The sequence below is a fragment of the Mastomys coucha genome, unplaced genomic scaffold, assembly GCF_008632895.1.
Source record: "Mastomys coucha isolate ucsf_1 unplaced genomic scaffold, UCSF_Mcou_1 pScaffold9, whole genome shotgun sequence".
Lineage (NCBI taxonomy): Eukaryota > Metazoa > Chordata > Mammalia > Rodentia > Muridae > Mastomys > Mastomys coucha.
The window spans coordinates 52,425,183-52,442,493 of NW_022196915.1; the positions used below are offsets into that span (position 1 = coordinate 52,425,183).

The 17,311-nt window shown below is 45.7% G+C and overlaps 1 protein-coding gene and 1 long non-coding RNA gene across 3 annotated transcripts in view; one reads left to right on the plus strand and one right to left on the minus strand.

The window, feature by feature from the left end:
• Scara5 (scavenger receptor class A member 5) overlaps nucleotides 1-4,990 on the plus strand; it is a 97,080-nt gene extending 92,090 nt beyond the window's left edge. The window contains exon 9 of one of the 2 annotated variants that reach the window (XM_031361953.1): nucleotides 2,900-4,987. In XM_031361953.1, coding sequence (XP_031217813.1) covers nucleotides 2,900-3,036 — 137 coding nt within the window. In that variant the 3' untranslated portion in view covers nucleotides 3,037-4,987. Of the gene's footprint in view, nucleotides 1-2,899 lie in introns of both variants that reach the window. The other variant, XM_031361952.1, reaches the window with a different exon arrangement.
• On the minus strand, nucleotides 606-14,681 carry LOC116084773. Its single transcript, XR_004116257.1, has 2 exons — nucleotides 14,333-14,681; nucleotides 606-1,469 (listed from the first exon to the last, which is right to left on the minus strand). It is a non-coding gene; the product is annotated as an uncharacterized LOC116084773 (long non-coding RNA).
• Between the last annotated feature and the right edge of the window lie 2,630 nt (nucleotides 14,682-17,311).

Genomic DNA, 17,311 nt, shown 5'->3' on the forward strand with positions numbered 1-17,311 from the left:
GGGACTTTGTAGTATTAGTATTTCAATAAATGCCCTGGCATGGAGTTGCTTCCCACCTCAGTAGTTTATGTTCTCGAATGAAACACACACACACACACACACACACACACACACACACACACTGCCTTTATATTTTAATATGCTATAAGCAGCACATTAGCTGGGCAACTGACTGCCTAGCCTCCATGCTGCTAGTCTCTACCTCCCACTGATAAATCTGAGTGACTACTTACTAATGTCTGTGTTCCATCTTGGCCACTCTAGACTCAACTGAACAGCCCTCTGGGCCGCACATTCTTGGCCCAGAGCCCAGGGCGTTCTCCTTGCTTCTCTACCACATGGTGGCCTCTGTGTCTCTCCTCTCTCCATGCTTTCCTAAAGCATGGCAGATCTCTCTCTTCTCCTTCCTCCGGGTCCCAAGCCCAGGAAACCTACCCCCCACCATACACACACACACCTCTCTCTCTCTTCTCCCCAGCTATTAGCTGCTGGCATCTTTATTTACCAATCAGAATTAATTAACTGGGGGCAGGTTCCCAGAAGCTACATGCAGACCCTCTTGTGCAAACTGTTTTGGGGGAGGACCCAATTAGCATTCATAATACAAGCAGCTACAGAACTTTATTGTGCACCTCAAGAGGGACAACCAGAGTGGAGCTGACCTAGCCGGAGCAGGTTTCCTCAGACCTACATATATCCCTGGATCACCCAGGACAAAATAACTTCCTAAGGAGTTCCCAGGCTGGTCCTGGGACCTCTCCTTGTGTAGGCAGAGGACTGTTCTAATCCAGACGACAAGTACATGCACAGAGCACTGGCTTCTGTGACATGGGGTGAGGGGTGGAGATATTTGCAGCTTTCTTAGCAGTGCCCCCACACATGGGCAAGAATGGCCATTTCGGGCTGCTTGTGAGATAACCCTGCTCCAAGGGTATTGTCCTTCCAGAGGCTGGACAGCAGCCCATCCTGGTGGAGCCCTGGGCTGTTCTTGCAGTGTCCACATCCTGCAAACGCATGCATTTGGGATGGATAGCCCTGGGCCTGTTCTTTATTTGTTAGTTCCCTTTATTTGCTTTGGGTGTGACTAATCCAATGGAGCTCTTGGGCCTGCTGCCTTCTCCTGGGTAATTTGTGAAGTGATGTGTTTTCCAGGAGACGTTTAATCTGCAAGTTATTGCTGTCCCTCAAAGGGCTTATTGTGTAAGAGCCAGGGAGAGGCCGCGTCCAGGCAGACAGCAGAAGGAGGCCTCTCCTCCTCCGTCTGTCCTTGCCTCACTGCATGGCAATCCTGTGATAGAGGACACTGAGAATCTCCATGGAACGTGTCTAAGTGGCTTGATTCACGTAGCTGGTTCGGTCAATAGCACGGTGGCTCTGATGGTTCCTTGAGCTTCTTTGTGAAGGGATATCACAGGGCAGAACTAGAATGGATGACCGAGCTGAAGATTTTCAAAGTCTTGGTGATTTCACTGAAAACAAAGAGAGATCATTAAGCTGTGGAAGAGGATGTAGTGTGGTCGGTTATGGGTCTGACCCTTGAGCTACCTCTCTTGCAGGCTTTCATGGATTCCATAGCAATTCCCAATATAGAAACATCCAGTCCACTAATGTGGAGTGAGATACCAGTAACACTAGAACCTGGGTTAAGACCTTTGACCTTTTACTTTATGCTTCTTTGGTGGTATTCATTATTTTTTTTATTGCTGTGACCAAAATATCATACATAAACAACTCAAGGGAAGAAAGATTTGCTTTAGCCCATGGTTTTAGAGAGTTGGGGCCCATCCTGGTAGGGAAGGCATGGTGACCGGTACTACTGGTGGGAGGTGGCCTCTTCCATTCGCGTGAACTAGGAAGCAGACAAATCAGGCTGGAGTGGATGTGACTGTCAAAGTCTGCCCTTTACTGACCTTCTTCCTTTTGCTAAATAGGCCTCACCTCTTAAAGGGTTCCACAGTCTCCCCAAACAGAGAGCACCAGGATCTCCACCTTCAGACCAGCAGGTTGACCCATTACAGCTCAGCAAAGGCTGGCTGCAAGTCTTAGGGACTCAGTGTTTGAGTATTATGGTTGGAGGATGTCTGATTATAATGTCAAACTTGGGAATCCTTTATGTTTCCAGTACCATGGTCTTGGGCTCACAGAAAGGGACCATGTAGTAATTTGCTACTAACAAACTCAGTTCTGGGCCACAAGATAATCCAGGATCTGTCTGATATTAAAAAGCTTCAAGATACTATATCTCAGTGACTGGGAGTCAGTCATCAAGTGTGAACCTGGGGGGAGGTGGGTGGGTAGCAAGAGTTGAGTTTGAAATTAGGCTCTACTAGTTATAAGCTGTGTCATCTGGTACCATTTGCTCTCTGAGCCAAAGTTTTCTCACTTACAGAATGTGTTTCTTAATTCTTTTTTAAGATTTGTTTATTTAATTTACATGAATACACTATAGCTGTCTTCAGACACACCAGAAGAGGGCATCAGATCTCATTATGGATGGTTGTGAGCCACCATGTGGTTGCTAGGAATTGAACTCAGGACCTCTGGAAGAGCGGTCAGTGCTCTTAACCACTGAGCCATCTCTCCAGCCTCAGAATGTGTTTCTTACTGTCCACCCCAAAGCATAACAGTGAGGGAAGACTTATAGAGGCTCATATCTGAAAGAAGCTTGATTCATAGAAGAGACAAGCACCAATATTCTCTGTTGTCGTTATTCTACCTACAGGAAGCTAAGCTCATAATGAAGGATGCATTCTCAGTAGAGTCGACAGGGAAGATGGCTGCCGCCAGATTTGAGAAGCCCCCGCAGGGCGGGGCCATGTTGTTTACAGGCACAATCCCTTTTCTCCTCCTTCCTGCTTCCAAATCGCTGCTAAGATGTTGTGTTTGCCTCTCTTCTCAGGCACGGGGAGGATTTGGATGGACGATGTGAACTGCAAGGGAACCGAGAGCTCCATCTTCCACTGCCAGTTCTCCAAATGGGGGGTGACAAACTGCGGGCATGCTGAGGACGCTGGGGTGACTTGTACTGTCCTCTGAAAGCGGCCACAGCCCAAGGGCAGGGCACTGCCGCCGAGCCACACTCCTGTGTCTCTGAGGTAGGGGGAATTGCTTGGAGCCACCTAACCATGGCTTGTGCCTGATCCAACACCATCCTACCCTTGCTGCCAGTTGGCCCTACTCTGGTTCCAAGGTCACCAGATATCACTCTCTTTGCAGACAACTGCTCCAAAGTCCTCAGTGGGACTTGTATTCTGTCTTTCCCTTCCACCAAGATTTCTACATGGGGAGCCCTAGTCAATTGAACTAGCAGTATGTTCAGCTATCTGAAGAAGATTCATAAGGGCCTGGGGATCCATATTCCCTTTGGTCTCTTGGTTACAGGTGGATGCTGATATGACATCACAGGCAAGAGCTGCAGTGGAGGTGGAAGGTGTTATGGGTCATTTTACTTTGCAGATAATTCTCAAATCCCACTGTTTCACCCACCCCCATCCACCTCCCCAGCAAGTAGAAACCCTTAATGACTCTGTTTCCCCTCTTTTCCTCTGCCTCTTCACACTACATGTTAGTTTGAGGAAAAGGTAGTGGAGAAGCCAGCTATGGGAGACATAAGAAAATGGCAGGTACCTGAAGAACCCAGTTGGAGCTGGGAAGAGAGGAGAATAACTACCATGCTGTGCTACATCATACCTTGGGTGCTGCAATCACTTATCCATATTGCTGTGCTAATAATACAAGGCATGTCCCTCAGGGCAGGACCCTGCCTCCTGCAAGTGCTCACCGGGTCTGTTCATCTGGCTTCCAAGTTAGAAGGCCAAGAATGACCAAGACTGAAACCAGGTTCCCACATGAATCTTAGGGTGCCCTTGTTAGGCCTGAGCAACAAGCTTGGGCTGTAGACATTGCGTATTAGAAGGCTGTATGCCCCAAATCCTACAGCAAGCATGTGTAAGATCAGACATAATGGGTTTCTAAGTCTAGTGTACACACGGAGAGCTGATCTGAAGGGTGATGGGAGCTATCCACATTAACTTGAGCCCATTGGTCATTAGAGACTATGTTGGTGGCATTGTACCTTCCAGCCCTCTCTAAATAGAATCCTGTGATCCAAGGAATGCGATCCTGATAGAGCCCTAAAGGGTAGAAAGAAGTATGAAATTCCTATATCCTTCCCGTGGGAAATGAGAAGCCTTGGGATTCTTCGAGCCTGAGTTGCACTTCCCTCCTGCTTACAAAAAGAACATAATCTGCTCTTGACCTAGGGAGGAGGTTGAACTAGACTGTACATGTGTTCTAGAACTGGGGAGCTACAGAGCAACCTGTCTGGCTATAGTAGCGTCACAGACACAATCACATATCCTATAAGGTCAGCATTATTCCGCTTGGGGTCAAGAAAACCTAAGTACCTCCAGGTGTAGTTGCCCCGAAAATCCTGACTGGCCACTCAGCCAATATGTGATCTTGGTCATTCTTGCTTGCAATACGTGTTACTCACTACTGTTCTCATGATCTGACCAACTGTTATGTTTACATAACATGCATGTACTCATGCATCTTCTTCCAGAGCCAACGTATGTATACCTGTACAAGCGTAGCACTCCTATCACATGGCTCGTTGCTCAGCACATCACAATGGTTATGTTTTAAAAAGATATACTAAAGGCTCTATTTTTTAGAAAGGTATTTTTAAAGTGCCTAAACATCACTTTGAGAATTGTGGGAAAGAATCCAGTTACCCCAATGATGAAGACTCAGTAACTTTCTCACTTGGTCTTTATATGGAGGAAACACAAGTTTGGTTTTATGTCTATAAAGGCAATGTTGAAAAGTATTTTAACCATAAAAATAAAAGTCGGCTAGTTTACAGACCTACCTATGAGGGCGTGGAAATGACCATGGCCTGTATTTCAGGGACTAATGGAAACTAGGCCTAGAATACGTCAGATGTTTTGTACGAAAGAATCTCAATAAAGCAAACATTTGAAATGGATGTGGCTGATAAGTGGTCCATTGTATTCTTTCTCATGAAAACCCAGGGACTATGGAGAGAGCTGGTAAGGCAATCTCAGTCTTTCCTGTTGTTAGCATGTGATGCCCATGAAAAGCCATGTCCGTGCTTTTAGAAGACATCCAACCCACATGTCTAGACTGATTATGTGATAGAACACATCTTAGTCTGTTGCCATAGCAGAATACCTGAGGTGAGGTAGATGTATAAAGAAAACAGGTTTACCTATGGTACTGAAAGTCCAAAACTGGGCAAAGGGTCTAGTGCTGCTTCAACTTGAGGCAGAAGGAGGAAGACAGGGGTCTGTACAGCAGATACGAGCATGCGGACAGGCTTGCTTTAGAATGAACTAGAACCACCATCCACGAGGACTCCAGCCCTGTCACCCAGATACCTCCTTAAACTGCCACACTGAGGAATCAAGGATCCAACACATGCATGTGGGAGGGTAGGGGGTGCACTCAACTTGCATTAACTCATGCCATTTAAGCCCAATTGGGTGGTCACCAAAGAAGTCAGGTTCCAAGCAACAGCACAGCCCTCGAGGCCCCTTCATGAGAGAATGGTTTTAAACTGCACTTGATCTTACCCAAAAGAAAGTGCTCGTATTTGTACCTGACCCCCCACGAAAAAGTGTCTTAGAGTTTGATGACTGTGAAGAGACACCTTGACTATGGCAACTCTTATAAAGGAAAACATTTCATTGAGGATGGCTTACAGTTTCAGAGGCTTGGTCCAGTATTAGCAAGCATGACAGCACACAGGCAAACATAGTGTTGGAGCAGTAGCTGAGAGTTCTACATCTGGATCCACAGGCAGCTTTGTTGACTGCAACACACTTTTCTCTCCTCTCTCCTCTCTCTCTCTCTCTCTCTCTCTCTCTCTCTCTCTCTCTCTCTCTCAATCTCGGGACTGCAACACACTTCTCTCTCCCTCTCTCTCCCTCTCTCTCTCCCTCTCTCTCTCTCTCTCTCTCTCTCTCTCTCTCTCTCTCTCTCTCTCTCTCTCTCTCTCTCTCTCTCTCTCTCTCTCTCTTTTCTCTCTCTCTCTCAATCTCGGGCTGGCTCCACTCCCTGTTAGCAGCGCTCCTTGACAGGTATCCCATGACTCTGGCATCTCTAATCTCTTGGGGTCTCCAAGGCAATCTGGGCTTCACTTTCACAGCTTCACACAGTGGCCTTTCTAGGCCTCCAGCAGAGGCAGCCCTGCCACATACCCGGCCTCGGTGGCTTTCCTTAGTGGTAAAAGGAGATTCCATAACCCCCTTTCTTCTATCCCTGACTCTATATCCAGAGCCACATGGATGAAGCTGCCAACCTCTGCTGCTTGCTGAGGTTGGAACATGGCCCCTTCTTCAAGTACATTTTCAATAACTTTCTGTTTTTAATGGTGTCCTGGCTGGTTTTGTGTGTCAACTTGACACAAGCTGGAGTTATCACAGAGAAAGGAGCCTCCCTTGAGGAAATGCTTCCATGAGATCCAGCTGTAGGGCATTTTCTCAGTGATCAAGGCTGTGAGGGCCCATTGTTGGTAGTCCTGGGTTCTATAAGAAAGCAAGCTGAGCAAGCCAGGGGAAACAAGCCAGTAAGTAACATCCCTCCATGGCTTCTTCATCAGCTCCTGCTTCCTGACCTGCTTGAGTTCCAGTCCTGACTTCGTTTGGTGATGACCAGCAATGTGGAAGTGTAAGCTGGATAAATCCTTTCCTCCCCAATTTGCTTCTTGGTCATGATGTTTGTTCAGGAATAGAAACCCTGACTCAGACAGATGTTGAGGGTCATGCCCATATTCTGTATCACAAACACATACTCCATGCACTACATGTTGGAAGATGGGAGCAGGTCATACACGGATTGCTAGCTTGGCATCCACATACTGATGGTGGTTTGTTTGTTCTGAGACACTTCTTCAACTCAACCAAGATACCACTGGAAAAGAACAAAGTTGAAACCAGCAGAAACTAACTAAATAAATCCTTTCTTCCCCAACTTGTTTCTTGGTCATGATGTTTTGTGCAGGAATAGAAACCCTGTCTAAGACAAATGGTTTCCTTCATTGCCTAAGCTTGGCTATCCTAGAACTCACTCTGTAGACCAGGCTGGCCTAGAATTTAGAGATCCGCTTGCCTCTGCCTTCCAAGTGCTGGGATTAAAAGTGTGCACCATGACACCTGGTCTCACACCTTTTTAAAGTTTCTTTTCACTTTTCTTTAATTCCTTTCCACACATTGGAAGCATTGCTGGCTGGAGTCTTGCTCTGAGGTCACCACTCTCTTTATTCCACTTGGCATCAGGCTTTTGTGTAATCTGTTCACACTTCCTGGGACTCCTTTTCTCCAACTGTACAGTTTGTATTTTTCCTTACTCATCTTGCTCCTTTTCATTATAGGTCTGCATGAGACTAGCCACTAGTAGTCACACAACACAGTCAATGCTAGGCTGTTTGGAAATGTCCTCTGCCAAAGCTGTTAAACCGGAACTCTTCAATTGAGCCTCAGGCAGATTTTTTTTTTTTTTTTTTTTTGGACAAAGGCAGAAAGCAGCTACATTCTTCACCAAAAGACCAGCCTCTAGCCAACATACTAAAATTCTTCTCTGAAACCTCATGAGCTGGATCCCCAAAGTTCAAATCACCTCAATAAACTGTCTTCCATGTTCATACTACAATGCCCCATTAAGGCCCATGTAAAGTGGTCAACTGCTTTTCTGATCCAAAGTTACAAAGTCCACATTCCTCCAAACAAAAGCTTGGCCAGGCCTATCACAACAAAACCCCAGTCCCTGGTACCAACTTCTATCTTAGAGTTTCTATTTCTATGAAGAGACACCACGACCACTGTACTGGTTCTGCCGGTATAAAGTCGAACAGTCCTATGGGGGGGATCGAAGCTGATTGTAGGAAAGATAGAAAAAAGAGGCAAGAGACAGGCAGGGCTGCTTGGTGAATACTAGTCATCTGCAAGTGTATTTCTCATAGCCTTCTTATACTACATACGGTGGGAACCAAAGCCACAAGCTAACAGAAACAATATTTCTAAAATGTACACAAGACACTTGTTCCCATCCCCCAAACCTCTCTGTTCCTTCCACTAAGGTCAATAGAATCTTCAGGCCCTAGCCTTGAACCTGATAAGTAGACTCCTCCCTCTCTTCTTCTCCCCTCCTCTCCTTTCTCTGCTTCAGAGAAGTGGCAAACAGCTCCCAACAGACTACAGCAACTCTTAAAAGGGAAACATTTCATTGGAGTTAGGCTACAGTTCCAGAGGGTAGTCCATTATCACTATGGCTGGAAACATAGCAGCCTGCAGACAGACATAGTGCTGGAGAGGAGTCGAGAGTTCTACATCTGGATACACAGGCACCAGGGAAAGAAACACTGCTCCTCGCTTGAACATCTTAAACTTCAAAGCTCACCCTCAGTGACACACTTCCTTCAACAAGGCACACATACTTCAACAAGGCCACACCTCCTAACAGTGCCACACCCTATGGGTCTAAGGGAGCATTCTCATTCTAACCACCACTGATGCTAAGGTAGTCCAATTAAGTACTGACTGCACAGTCCCTGGGCCCTATCATCTGACAATAGGCAGGAATGTTCCAGCACAGAACTACAGCAGCCTATGAGGAGAGGTCTGGACTCCACAGTCCTAGATGCTGCTAGGTGGCTGCTCATTAAAATCCTTATACCCCGAGTTTGCTGTGGGCCACTGCAGTATGCTAAAAAATCAACAGATGTTTCTGGAAATCCCTCAAGGAAGTATGTTTTTCCTCCTCTTTCCAAAAGCCTGGATGGTAGGCTGCTCTCTCTCCCTCCCTCTCTCCTTCCCTCCCTCTCTTCTTCCCTTCCTCACTCCCTCCCTCCTTATAGATATAGTGATTCCATCTATGTGATCGAGACCCTGGAGGAAGGTGTTGTACTGTGGGTGGAGCTACTGCAGCCTGGAGCTCTCTCTCTCCCTGCTGCTGAGGCCTGTGGTGGGGCTTGTTAGTCAAAAAGGAGGCAATGTATAAATGAGGTATTTTATTATAGGAAAGAGAAAATAGGCCAGTCAAGTAGAGAGAAGGAAAGGAAAGGAAGGAGAGGAGAAGAGAAGGAGAGAGAGAAAGAAAGAGGGAGAGAGAGAAAGAGAGAGAGAGGAAAGAAAAGAAAACAAGAGAGCAAGAAGGTAAGAGAAGAGAACAAAGAGCAGGAAAGAGAGGAAAAAGGTAAGAGAACAAAGAGCAAGAGAGGAAGAAGCAAGAGAGGGAAGAGGGCAAGAACAAGAGAAGAGAGGAAGAGGGCAAGAACAAGAAGGGAGCACGGGGCAAACCGCTCCTTATATTGTATGGGGTGTGGCATGCCTGGCTGTGGTCAGATGACTGTGTGTAGGGTCCAGCTAGAATGCTGGGAGCTTGGGGCATTGTCTGCCTGATAGAGCACACATCTCCTGTGGGGACAGCTGTGAGGGGTTGTGACTGAAACAGGAGCCAAAGACTCAGGGATTATAGCCGAGCTCCTTCTGCCCCCTGCAAGCAGAAAACTGCCCACTGAGGCTCCAGGGCTCAAGGCCAATTACTCTACTGAGCCTAAGTTGCCTGAACAGACCACTGCCCCACAGGAAAGCAGCACCCTCCACAATTTGCTGTTCTCCCTGTCTAGAAATCAAACACAGCCACTTCCAGTAGACAAACATGCACATATTTTTGGACAAGTTTCTCAAACTCCTGCTCTTCACTGTCTTTGATGACAAAATAATAAAAGTCATGTTAACATTCTCTAACAAGTGTGAATCAATTTGGTTCTCTTTGTAAACAGGCTCTCTACCTGAAACGTTCCGTAGAATATCCATGCCCCACCCAAGCTTTTAATTCTTTTCCCTCCACCTATAGCTTTAGAGTTAAGGTGTGTTCTACCTATCAGACCCTTCCATTCCTATTCATCCAAGTAGAATAGGTAAAACAGCTTTCAAGAAGAACATTTACTCCCCTGGAGGAGACCTTGAGTGAGTCCAAATGGAGTCAGTAGTTTACACTCTAATCTTAGGTCTTTCTTTAAAAGTTGTATCAGCCACATGAGCTTCACATATGTGCTGATCAGTGCTGAACTGCTGTCTTAGGGTTTTACTGCTATGAACAGACACCATGACCAAAGAAACTCTTATAAGGAAAACATTTAATTGGGGCTGGCTTACAGGTTCAGAGGTTCAGCCCATTAACATTCAAGGTGGGAACATGGCAGCATCGAGGCAGGCATGGTGCAGGAGGAGCTGAGAGTTCTACATCTTCATCTGAAGGCTGCTAGCAGAGTACTCACTTCCAGGCACCTAGAATGAGGGTCTTAAAACCCATACCCACAGTGACACATAAAATACATCAAGGCCATATCTACTTCAACAGGGCCACGCCTTCTAATAGTGCCACTCCCTGGGCTGAGCATATACAAACTATCATATTCCACTCCCTTGCCCCCATAGGCTTGTTCAAACATATGAGTCTGGGGGGGGCACACCTAAACATAACATGATACTGAAAGACCCCCGTGGGTAGACCCCCACTCAAATCTCGGGAGGACGTGCACCGAAGGAATCACGAGGGACCATCTTGATGTAAACACATGAGGCAGTTTAATATCAGAGCTCCGGATCAACATGTATCTCACGCAGGAGATAGAGGAACTGACCACGAGACTCAGGGGTTAGGGGTTTATATAGGGAAAAGGTCTGAGGGAACAAAGGAATCAGCATAGTTATACATGATTGGCTAATTCAAATATCAACTATAGTACGTGCAGATCAAAGCAGGAATTCCTAAGGGTAGTGCTAATCTGAGTCAATAGAGCATCTGGCTGACCTTAAACCATATCTAAGAGGATCAGGTGACCCATTACTCAGTTGGGTTGTGCCAGGGCCCACCCGGACATATCTTTGCACGCTTTCTCCTCCACATCTTCCTGGTCTGCTAGTTCCCAGAATGTCCCAACAGCTCACCTGCCCTTGCCCAGGCCCATCTGGATATGCTCGACCTTGGTCCACTGTGTTTTCCTTAAACCTGCAATTTTCTCATTAGCCAGCACAAGTCTCAAATTTAACTCTTTCAATACAAAATACATTTAGTGCAACTTCAAAGTCCCCATAGTCTATAGCAGTCTCAACAATGTTAAAAGTCCAAAGTTCAAAGTCTCTTCTGACATTCATCCAATCACTTAACTGTAATCCCCACGACAAGACAGGAAACCAGCAGGGCAAACTCTAAACTCTGCATCTCCATGGCTAATGTCAAAGTGGTCTTCAGATCTCCAACTCCTTTTTCATCTTTGTTGACTACAACAAACTTCTTTCTCCTGGGCTGGTTCCACTCCCTGTTAGCAGCTTTCCTCAGCCAATAGAACACAGCTCTGGCATCTGGAACATCTTGGTGTCTCCAAGGCAACTTAATGTTACAACTTCTTGGTTCAATGTCTGGGGTCCACACATGATCTTCTGGGCTCCTCCAAAGGGCTGGCATCACTTCTCCAGCTCTGCCCTCTGTAGCATTCTAAGCTCAGGGTGATCCACTCCACTGCTGCTGCTGTTCTTGGTGATCGTCCCATGATACTGACATCTCCAATACACTGGGGTCTTTCACTGCAACTAGGCTTCACCAATAGCCTCTCATAGGCTCTCTTCCTGGTGCCAAGCCTCAAATCCTTTGCATGACCCCTTCAATCCTGGACCATCATCAGCTGCAACTGAGGCTGTACTTCACCAATGGCCTTCAATAGCCTCTCTCAGTGCCAAGCCTCAGCTGTTCTTCATGACCTCTTTATGCCTTTAAAACCAGTACTACCTGGGTAACTCTTACACATTACCAAGTACAGCTGCAGCACGAGGTACAACCTGGGCTATCTCTGGAACGAAGCTTCTTTGTGCTCTCAGAAACCACTTCCCAGAAGATTTCACCTCAGAGATACTAGTCTTCTCTTAATCACCACTAATTTCTTAGCTCCAGCTAACCAGCATCAATTATCCCAGTAGTCCCTTCTACTCTAGACTCTAAAGCTAGAACCATGTGGCCAAATCTCCTGAGTTCTGCTGCTTGGTGGGGCTGGAACATGGCCCCCTTGTTCTATTACATTATCACCAGCTTTCTGTTTTCCAACTGCTTCACTGCCTAAACTTGGCCGTCCTGGAATTTGTTCTACAGACTGACTTTGAAGTCAGAGATCTACATGCCTGTCTCCTAAGCACTGGGATTAAAGCACTTAAATACCAAGCCTGTATTTAAGTTTTTCTTCACTTAGAATTTGCTCTGTTCTAGGCTGGCCTTGAACTCAGAGATATGCTTGCCTTTGCCTCCTGGGATTAAAGGCTTGCACTACTATGCCTGGACCTAAATTTAGCTGGGTGGGATCTTGCCCCAAGGTCAATACTCTCTTATTTCAATTTAATATCCTTGAACACAGAATTCAGCTCCATTTCACTTCCTAGTACCCCTTTAGTTCTCGAAGCATATATTTTTCCTTTCTCAGCTTGCTATGCTTGTTTAAAATGCTCTTCATGGGACTTAACCAGAGAACAAAGTCTCTGCTGGGCATTTCTGAGACTTCTTTTGTCAATACGATTAATCTGAGTCTCTTCACCTTAGCCTCAGGCAAACTCTTCAGATGAGGTGTAAAAAAGTAGCCACATTCTTCACCAAAATACCACAAAAACAGTCTCTAGGCCACATATTGAAATTCTCCATTGAAATCTCTTGGGCCATATCCACACAATTCAAATTACTCTCAGTAACAAACTCTTCCATATTCCTACTAGAATAGCCCATTAAGCCCCATTTAAAGCATTCCACTGCTTTCCAAATCCAAAGTCTCAAAATTCACATTCTTCCAAACAAAAGCATGGTCAGGCCTATCACAGCTTTTGTCTTAGTCAGGGTCTTACTGCTGTGAACAGACACTATAGCCAAGGCAACTCTTGTAAGGACAACATTTAATCGGAACTGGCTTACAGGTTCAGAGGTTCAGTCCATTATCATCAAGGCAAGAACATGGCAGCATTTTTGCAGGCATGGTGCAGGAGAAACTAAGAGTTCTACATCTTCATCGGAAGGCTGCTAGGAGAATACTGGCTTCCAGGCAGCTAGGATGAGGGTCTTAAAGCCCAGACTCAAACAGTAACACACCTACTCCAACAGGGCCACACCTACTCCAAAATGGCCACACCGTCCAATAGAACCACTCCCTGGGCCGAGCATACACCATCACAGCTGCCAAAACTTCAAAGGAATGCCTATACACCTTTCTGGAACTTTCTCTGTGCCATTCCCCTCTCTCAAATACTGGGAAATTCTGCAAAGCTTGGTCTCTCATCTCTAAGCATCATTCTTCATGTCTGAACAGCTGTTAGACTAGGATTACTCCTGATGCTGCAACAACAGCAACAAGAAGAATCCAGGCCAAGACTGAGCTCCCCAATCGCTCCCCTCTGCTCAGGCACCACAGTCTTCGAGTTAGATGTTGTTCAATGTCTAAAATGATAGGTTTGAAAAAAAGTTGTGCAATTTGCAATTTTCCAACTATGTCAGAAGGTGGGTAATTCTGGTAAGTATTCTCTAAGACTAGAAGTAGAAATCATCTCTGTAGCTCTTTACTGGTCCAGGAGAATCATAACAGAACATCTTTGTTCAAACATAGCACCATTTGGCAAAGATGAGCTCTGGAAAGATCTGGTTGGGAGAGGTGACCGAATAAGCAAAAACTTCCCATAACATTCTCTTGTAGCCCTCCCCCTCCAGACACCCTTCAAAGGTCAGTTCCAAGGCTCTCCATGAGTTCTCCTTTAGCGTTTGCAGAACTAAGCCACGGGTAAGCAAGGAGGATCGTTTCAGTAAAAATATAAACAGGCTTAACCAGACATATGTCAAAGTAGTAGATAGCAGCTTGTGTTGTGGCCCCAAAGAGCTGGTAACACTGGTGTCCCCTTGCTCAGCTCACCTGTCTGTCAGGTCCTGTATAGTTATCACAAGGGCCAATTCTTTTTCCTTTCCTTCTCTCTTTCTCTTTCTCTCTTTCTCTCTCTTTCTTTCTTTCTTTCTTTCTCTCTTTTGTTTGTTCACTTTTTTTTTTGTTTTTTGTGGGTTTTTGGGGTTTTTTTGTTTGGTTGGTTGGTTTTTGTTTGTTTTTTGAGACAGGGTTTTTCTGTAGAGCCCTGGCTGTCCTGGACTTACTCTGTAGACCAGGCTGGCCTTGAACTCAGAAATCCACCTGCCTCTGCCTCCCAAATGCTGGGATTTAAAGGCATGTGCCACCACTGCCCGGCATAAAGGCCAATTTCTTATTATCCAAGCTATGTTCCCTGTCACCCACCTGGGTTCCACTCCTGATGACATGGTTGTGCTCCTGAGAACAGACCTCATACTTTTGCGGTTGGGCAAAGGCAGACTCATTTTAATGGGCACTGTGAGTCAGTCTAATTTCCTTGCAGAAACCTATGCCCTCTCCCTAGGGAAGTGTCACAGACACAGATCTTACATCCTGCTCATTTATTTATTCACTTATTGTCTTAGTTAAGGTTTCTGTTGCTGTGAAGAGACACCATGACCACAGCAACTCTCATATAGGAAAACATTTAACTGGCGCTGGCTTACAGTTGAGAGGTTTAGTCATTTATGGCAGGAAGCATGGCAGCGGGCAAGCAGTTATGGTGCTAGAGAGATAGCTGAGTTCTATATCTGGATCCCCAAGGAGCAGGAAGAGCTAATGAAACTGGCCCTGACTTGAGCTTCTGGAAACCTCAAAGCCAACCCACTGTGACATATTTCCTCCAACAAGGCCACACCCACTTCAACAAGGCCTACCTCCAGTAATGTTCCTCCCTGTGAGGCTATGGGGGCCATTTTCCTTCACACCGCCAGATTCACTATGTGCTAACTGAGCATCTACAATGTGTGAGGACAATTTGTCATGATCAACAGGTGCTAACAGGACCTGCCTTTCATTCTCTGCATAAAGCATATTAGAGGAAGGTGCTTGTGTGTATAGATTTGATCCTCACGATCACAGAAACTCTTCTTGTCACTACCCTTCAGTATAACACTGACAACCCAGGGAGATTACTATCCAATGACAGGAAATGCACAGGAAGGGGTCGGTGCTTGTTTGTTGAACTTGTTTGCAAAACACAATAGCTCATTGCATAGAAACACAATGCGGTGTTCCTCTGTGACTTCTTGGTTCAGTTCCATCTCTCAGGTTCCTGCCCGGACTCCTTTGATGATGGACTGTGATGTGGAGGTGCAAGCCAAATGAGCCCTTTCCTTCCTAAGTTGCTTTTGGTCATAGAGCTTTAAAATGGCAAATAACTTGGGTATGGTGACACACATCTGTAATCTCAGCTAGTCAGAAGGCTGAGGCAGGAGGATTGCAAATTCAAGGCCTGTCTGGGTAACTTAGTGAAGCCTTTTCAGAACAAAACTCTCAAAAGACCAGGATGTAGCTCAGTGGCAGAGTACTTATGTAGCATGCACAAGACCTGAGGTCAGTCCTTAGTACCACAAATTAATCATAACAGCTAATCCAAAGTAATATTTTAAAAGTAAATACAAGTATTGGGAATGTGAATGAGGGCAAAAAAGAGAAGTAGCAACATAGGAGACCATAGCAAAAGACTATGATAAGCAAGATTATAACAATGCAATTTGGGGAAATTAGGTGAGATTGCAGTTTGATGCATCTGTGGAAAGAGAATCAAGAGAAAGACCTGCATAGTCAGTGAGTCCAAGAGAATGGGGCCTGTAGTTGGAACGGTCCCCACAAAGGAGGCAGCACTTACAAGGTGAACCCTAGTGCTCCCAGAACACAGGGCGAGCATCCATCAAGCAGCCTGAGCATGACAGTGAGGAAGTGCACTGAGTCACTTTGTGAAACCTGAATCACTTTCATAACAAAGCAAGGCAAAAGTCGGGAAAGCAGAAAGATTTCAGGCCTGTCTCACCCAGCAACATGCACACAAAACCCACAAACAACCTTTTAGCAGACAGAACCCACCAAGCATCAAGAATTATATATCAGGCTGAGTTGGAGTTTTCCTAGAAGTGCAATCTTGGTTTCATATAATAAAAATCCATAATTATAGCTCTTCACATTAACAAACTCAAGGAGTATTTCTTGTATACAGCTATCTCAGTAAACACAGAAAATTCAATATTTATGTACAATAAAAACTTTAAATGGGCCAAAGAAAGTTGATGACTTCCCAAGAAGTCCTCTGTCAACACCAGGCGGTGGTGGTACACGCCTTTAATCCCAGCACACAGAAGGCAGATCTCCAAGTTTGAGGCAAGCCTGGTCTACAGAGCAAGTTCCAGGACAACTAGGGCTACCTAGAAAAACCCTGTCTCAAAAAAATAAAACCAACAGACAAAAGAGACTCTATTAACAAGGTGGACTAAACAGATATTGATGTAAATATTTTAAGTGTGAACACAGCAATAAGTAAAGTGAGTGTTAAGCTGTCTCTGCTGTTTTTCTGCCACGTCCAGAGACCCAGCATGCACAGCAAGGAGAGAAAAGCGTCTAGGTCTGGAAAGGAAAGAGTTAAACATTTACAGGTGAGGGGCTCACATTTATAAAATTCGTGAATAAGGGGTTCAGCAGATGGCTCAGTAGGTAAGAGCAGGTGCTGCAAAAGCAGGAGGACCTGAGTTCAAATCTCCAGGACCCATGTGAACATCTGGGGTGTGGCCTCCTATGCTTGGAACCCCAGCACTGTCAGGGGCAGAGGCAGAAATGCTGCCAGGATGTACTGGCTGCCAGCTTCATGCCAGGTTCATGAGAGACCCTGTCTCAGAGGGAAAAGACAGAGATGGCTGACTTTCTCTCTTCTGAAGCTGCCCACTCTGTGGGTGCATACAAACCCCACAGCAACTCCCCCCACACAGACCAATTTAAAAAACATAACAATCGATAGGAACTTGTTAAATGCAGACACCTTCCTTGCATGCGAGTATAAGTAAGATGTAAAACCGGCTCATTTCAGAGAGACTCTTAACTGGATGCTTTAGAAAAACAAAGAAACAATTGTTGAGGGCTCAGCAGTAAATCAGACACCCATTTCACTCCCTCCAAGGCTCAGGGACCAAATGCTTGTCTGAGTCCCATGCTGTGGTCCCGTCCTCTTAGCTGTCATGTAACCCCATCCCTCCACATTACCACTCCTGTTTTCCCAGTGCTCAACTTCAATAGACAGTCAATTCCGTGAAGGCAGGAGCCGGGCAGTAGTCACGGAATCATCAGGTCTGGACACAAGGCCTGGTAAATGCTAGAATTCAGAGATTCAAATCCTAA